Source organism: Microcaecilia unicolor, chromosome 6 (assembly GCF_901765095.1).
Source record: "Microcaecilia unicolor chromosome 6, aMicUni1.1, whole genome shotgun sequence".
In the NCBI taxonomy this organism is placed as follows: domain Eukaryota; kingdom Metazoa; phylum Chordata; class Amphibia; order Gymnophiona; family Siphonopidae; genus Microcaecilia; species Microcaecilia unicolor.
Window position 1 is genome coordinate 91502600 of NC_044036.1, and position 6000 is coordinate 91508599.

The 6000-nt window shown below is 46.1% G+C and overlaps 1 protein-coding gene across 1 annotated transcript in view; it reads left to right on the forward strand.

Annotated features, from left to right (window-relative positions):
- NCF2 (neutrophil cytosolic factor 2) overlaps positions 1 to 3515 on the forward strand; it is a 69029-nt gene extending 65514 nt beyond the window's left edge. Inside the window, exons 14-15 of the mRNA XM_030207406.1 lie at positions 685 to 853; positions 2135 to 3515. Of these exons, the coding sequence (XP_030063266.1) occupies positions 685 to 853; positions 2135 to 2232 (267 nt within the window). The 3' untranslated portion in view covers positions 2233 to 3515. The remainder of the gene's footprint in view (positions 1 to 684; positions 854 to 2134) is intronic.
- Positions 3516 to 6000: the final 2485 nt, after the last annotated feature.

The window sequence follows — 6000 nt, forward strand, 5'->3', positions numbered from 1 at the left end:
CACTCCGAGAAAAACTGCACTGGCTCCCAATCAAAGACTGCATCGCCTTCAAGGTCTGCACCATGGTTCATAAAATTATCTACGGAGAAGTCCCGAGATACATGATAGACCTCATAGACCTGCCAGCCAGAAATACTACAAGATCAGCACGAACTTACCTAAATCTCCACTACCCAAGTACTAAAGGACTCAAATACAAATCAACTTATGCATCCAGCTTTTCTTACTTAAGTGCACAACTATGGAACGCACTGCCAACAATAGTAAAAACAACGTACGACCACCTAAGTTTCCGGAAAGAACTAAAAACAAACCTGTTCAAAAAGGCATACTCCATCGACCCAACATAAAAACCCAAGTCCCTGCTACACTGCAAAACCAACGACTGTAATGGACACACCTTAACCCTCATCCCTTCTCCCTAATTTCCTCCTATGTATCTACCAAACACGATCCTTCTTAACATCAATTACACCTGTATTTGTTCACACTGCAACTGGCAAATGCCGTTACGGTACCATGTAAGTTACATTGAGCCTGCAAATAGGTGGGAAAATGTGGGATACAAATGAAACAAATAAAATGAAACAAATAAAATAAAATACTATAGGCCTACTTTTCCTGTTAGGATCTTTCTACAAATTACATAAGTTGCCAGCATCTTAAGAGACTTATCTGTTTTAGGTGGAACAGACAAGTAAAAAAAGTGGTGATGTCAAGAATAGTGATCAGCAGAAAGAAGCATTAGAAGAGGAGAAAGCCAATGAGGTGGTTGCACTTTTCGACTATGAAGCTATAGAGCCTGAGGATCTGGAGTTTCAGCAGGGGGATGTGATACTCATCTTGTCCAAAGGTAAATGATTCCTTCAGATTTGATTTAGGTCAGGGCATGACAAATCTTAGGTGCCAGGTTGCCATGGCGCCTAGAAATTGCACACTGGTGCCTAGAAATTGCACACTGGTGCCTGGGATTTAGAGCCCCCCCTGAACATTAGTGTGTGTATGTATGTTGGGGGGGGGGGGGGTTGTAACACCACCCAGCATATGTTATACTTCTGCACCACAATTCAGCTCTGTGTGTAAACTTAAGCGTGCAATGAAGGAAGCTCAGGAGTCTTGCAGTGAGACCAGCCTGAACTTCCTGTACTGCGTGGCTCAAGTTTACACAAGAGCTGAATTGCAGCAGGGGCTAGGAAGCATGCCGTTTCCTCTGCAAAGGCAGCCTGCAAGGAGAGGGGAATAGGTAACAAGTGTTAGAGAGAGTGGGTGAAGGTTGGGGGGGGGGGGGGCTGAGAGAGTGGGTTAAGGTTGGGGGAGGGGTGGAGAGACTGGGTGAGGAGAGAGATTGGGTGAAGGCTGGGGGTGGGTATGCGTGAGCGAGAGAGACTGGGTGAAGGCTGGGAGGCAGGTATGTGCGAACAAGAGAGAGACTAGTGGACACCCAGGTTTTGGTGACATATGAAACAAAGACGCAATTGCCTCTGTTTCACCTATCTAGAGGATGCTGTCACACAGCTGACAGCATGATTTGGAAAGGGAGACTACTGGCTTTTGCCAGTGATTTGCTGAGGTACTTTAAGAAACTGATTTACTAAAGTTTCTTTGCCCACAGACACAAAATAAGAAAAGAGCCCTTGGTTTTATTGCTGATGTGGAAGAGGATTTTCCCCTCCTCTCAAGTTCACTCAGGACAATGTTGAAAGGATAGGGAGGGAGAAGCAAGAGAGGTATCTGCTGCTGGCTCCTGGATTTTTTTTGAAAAATTCTCAAGGCCTGGCTAATTCTCTTATTTTCACGTCACACTTGCTTGTCCCAATCCTTGTTCTTTCCACTATCTCTCAACATCCTCAGGCACTAGCTTCTTCTGTTTCTATATTTCTGTATATTCTTCACAGCTTTATTTTTGCTGGAGTTGCAGAAGCATAGCTTTGTTTTCTGTGATTCGACCTCTCTCATGGTTGCTAATAGAAGATTCTTGCTCAGTATAAACAATGGAGAGTCCTGGTGTAGCCATCCTTTCATACATCTCAATCTTCTGAATGAACTAGAAACCCTTTTCTTGGTTTTTAGTGTGGAGGAAAACTATTAATATCCTACTGTAAATTAACATCACTATTTTATTTTCTTTTTTCAGTGAATGAAGACTGGTGGGAAGGCCAGTGCAATGGAAAAGTGGGCATCTTCCCAGCATCATTTGTTGGAGAACACACAGCCAAGACACCTAGAATTTGACATGATGAAGAGAACCAATCTTTAAATTAATGAAAATAAGACATGTCGTTCTGGGTCAGATCAATAGTCCACTGAGCCCAGAGTGATCAATCCTGATCACTTGAAAGTACCAAGTGTATCATAATGGATAGATCAATTGCCTATTGCTTACTGCCAGAAGACCATCAAAAAAGACCACGTTAAACAGCAAATACATCCCCTTCTTAGTTCTCTCTTCTCCCACCTGAAGATCTCTAACCTATTTATCATTTAGGTTGCAGTTTTCTACATCTTTTCCAGTTGTTTTTTTGTAGATGGGGTGATAAGATCTGTACACCAGACAAGGTTTGATCAATCATACCAAAGATCCATACCCATGCATTACAATATTTGCAGTTTTGTTAACTATCTCTTTCTAATAATTCTTAACATTCTTTTTGCATTTTTTGACCAATGAAACATATTGAGCTAAGGATTTCAATATATGGTCCATGGACCTTTTCCTGAGTGGTAACTCTTAATATGAAACCCAGTATTATGTACAGATATGGGATAAGTTTCAAAACTGTGTGGGCAGATGCAAAGCCTGCAGGTACTTTTACTTGTGGATTTTGCACCATTTGTCAAAGGGTAAGCATAAGCATGCTTTGCCCTTGAAAATGTCCAGGAAAAGTAACCACAGAGTTTTGCATTTGCCTTTTTTTCCTTTTCCTGTATGTACTTTCTCAGTCAAAATGGTTCATGTTGCTGTTTCCCCCAGCATAATCCTCCCCCAGAAATGCCTTTGCAAAAACAGGAGTAAAAGTTACTCTAATTGCAGAACACGCATACTTTGTTGTTATTACCCAAGAATTTGCATCCGTTTTTAGTTATCACTTTTCAACTGCTACTATGTTATTTACAGGGGTATTACTATCTTCCCCTTCTGCTGTATAATCTTTCAAATCTGTAATGTTGAATGTCAACCTTTTTCTTTTAGCTGTGAGAGACAGAGAGCTGTGAAGTTCCCAATGTATTACCCATATCCTTTAAGTTTGAACTTCAACTAGAATTCCAGCAACTAGCAAACTATTAAACAAACTTTTGGCTTTATAGTCGTTACAAATTAGGAACATATTTTGTAGCAAAAAGGAGACCACACCGCTAAAAAGTGATCACTCTCCCTCCAAAAGTGGACATTGAGAGGATAACTTCACATAGGTCATAGAGGTGGGGAAATGGATGTTTTAAGTCAACCCCTTTTACAGTATGCAAGTATTTGATTAAAATCTTGACCAGTGCAGAGCTTTGAGGGCAGGGGCATAGCTACGGGTGATCCAATGTCGGCTCAGGCCCGCCCACCCAAGCGCGGTTGAAAAGCGCAGAGCCTTCTCTTCTTGTCATCATTGTGTAGCCGTAGAGTACCGCGGTGCCCGCTGCCTCAGCTGATCTCCTCCAGCCCACCTACCTTTCGGGCTTCAGGCAGAGGCATCCACGGCATGCAGTCGCAGACCGCACTGAATTGAAATGCAGGTCGCAGCTCTAGCGGTGATTTTTATTTTTTTATTTTATTTTTTGTTACATTTGTACCCTGCGCTTTCCCACTCATGGCAGGCTCAATGCAGCTTACATGGGGCAATGGAGGGTTAAGTGACTTGCCCAGAGTCACAAGGAGCTGCCTGTGCCTGCAGTGGGAATTGAACTCAGTTCCTCAGGACCAAAGTCCACCACTCTAACCACTAGGCCACTCCTCCACTCTCCCATGCATGACTGGCCTGCCCACCCAAGACCTGCCAAGTCTCCTGCGAAACACGCGGTGCCAGCTCCCATTTCCCTGATATTGACCTGGATAAATGTTACATCAGGGAGTGCCAGGGAGATAACATTTCTAGATGTAATAAATGACTGCTTCTTGGAGCAGCTGGTCCTGGAACCAACAAGAGGGGGGAGCCATTTTGAATCTGGTCCTTGGTGGTGTGCACAGCATAGTGTGAGAAGTGGTGGTGTTGGGTCCCCTGGTAAACAGTGATCATACCATGATCAAGTTTGAGCTACTATCTGGGATGAACCCGCAAAGGAAATCTAGTGTAGCTGCATTTAATTTCCCTTGGACTTATCCCTTGATTACACCAGAGTTAAAGCCAAGTGTAGCGGTGACAGGGACTGTAGATAAGAGGACAATTATTGGATAACTAGTTAAAAAAAGGCCTGTTTCTCACAGAAATGAAACGGGCGCTAGCAAGGTTATGTAATGGCAATTATGTTTTTAAGGGAACCGTTAGGAGAAATGTTCTGTCATGATAAGTAATAATTAGGGTGTATAATGAGTAATATGCTCCAGGGGTATGAGATACGGATTGTTTTATCTATGTTTTTTTTTTGTTTGTTTTAATCTTTCTTTTTTTGTGATTTTTATTTAGAGTATTTTTTAAAAGATAAAGAGTATGCAGACTCCATCCATGTCCAGCATTTCTCCCCTCTTCCCTCCCCTCCATCCATGAGCATCTCTCATTCCTGACTTCCCTCCCCTCCATCCAGCCATGTCCAGCAACTCTTCATTCTCCCCTGCCCTCTCCTCCATCCACCCATATCCAGCAAATTTCCTCTCTCCCCTGCCCCCTCCATTCAGCCATCCATGTTCAGCAATTCTCCTCTCCCCCTGCCCCCCCCTCCCCTCCATGTCCAGGAACTCTCCATTCTCCCCTGCCGTCTCTTCCATCCACCCATATCCAGCAAATTTCCTCTCTCCCCTGCCCCCATTCATCCATCCATGTCCAGCAATTCTCCTCTCTCCCCTGCCCTCCCCCTCCATCCATCCATGTCCAGCAACTTTCCATTCTCCCTTGCCCCTCCTCCATCCATCCATGTCCAGCAACTCTCCATTCTCCCCTACCCTCTCCTCCATCCACCCATATCCAGCAAATTTCCTCTCTCCCCTGCCCCTATTCATCTATCCATATCCAGCAATTCTCCCCTCCCCTCCATCCATGAGCATCTCCTTCCTGACTTCCCTCCCCTCCATCCATCCATGTCCAGCAACTCTCCATTCTCCCCTGCCCTCTCCTCCATCCACCCATATCCAGCAAATTTCCTCTCCCCTGCCCCCTCCATCCATCCATGTCCAGCAATTCTCCTCTCTCCTGCTCTCCCCTCCATCAATGTCCAGCAATTCTCCTCTCTCACCTGCCCTCCCCTCCTGTCCAGCGATCTCTCTCCCCTCCTCTCCAGCGATCTCTCTCCCCTCCTCTCCTGTCCAGCGATCTCTTCTCCCCCTGCCCTCCTCTCCAATTTCAGCCATCTCTTCTCTCCCCATGCCTTCCCATCCATGTCCAGCAATTCTCCCTGCCCTCCCCTCAGCTCCCTGACAGCCCTCCTCTCCTTTCCTCCTTCCCCCCCCAAGGCGCGCGTTTAATCCTCTTACTTTCAGGCGCGATGGCAGTGAAGAGGACAACCCAGCCTCTCCCTTCCCTCACAGTGTCCCGCCCTTGCAGAAACAGGAAATGCATCTTTGCAGAAGGCGGGACACTGTGTGAGGGGAGAAGCTGGAGGCGAGCCCACAGTGTTGTCCTCTTCACTGCCGTCACTGCGCCTGAAGGTAAAAGGGTTAAACGCGCAAGGGGGGGAGGAATGGAGAGGAGGGCTGTCGATTGGAGGAGCTGAGGGCAGGAAGGAGCGGAGGGACCGTCCGAGAGCTGCCTGGCTGCAGCGCCAGGCAGCCCTGTGTTTGGGGGGGCAGCAGCCAGGGGAAGGTCATGGTTGGGCTGGGGAGGCTTAGCCTCCTCAAGCTGCTTATACGGGGCGCCTATGACT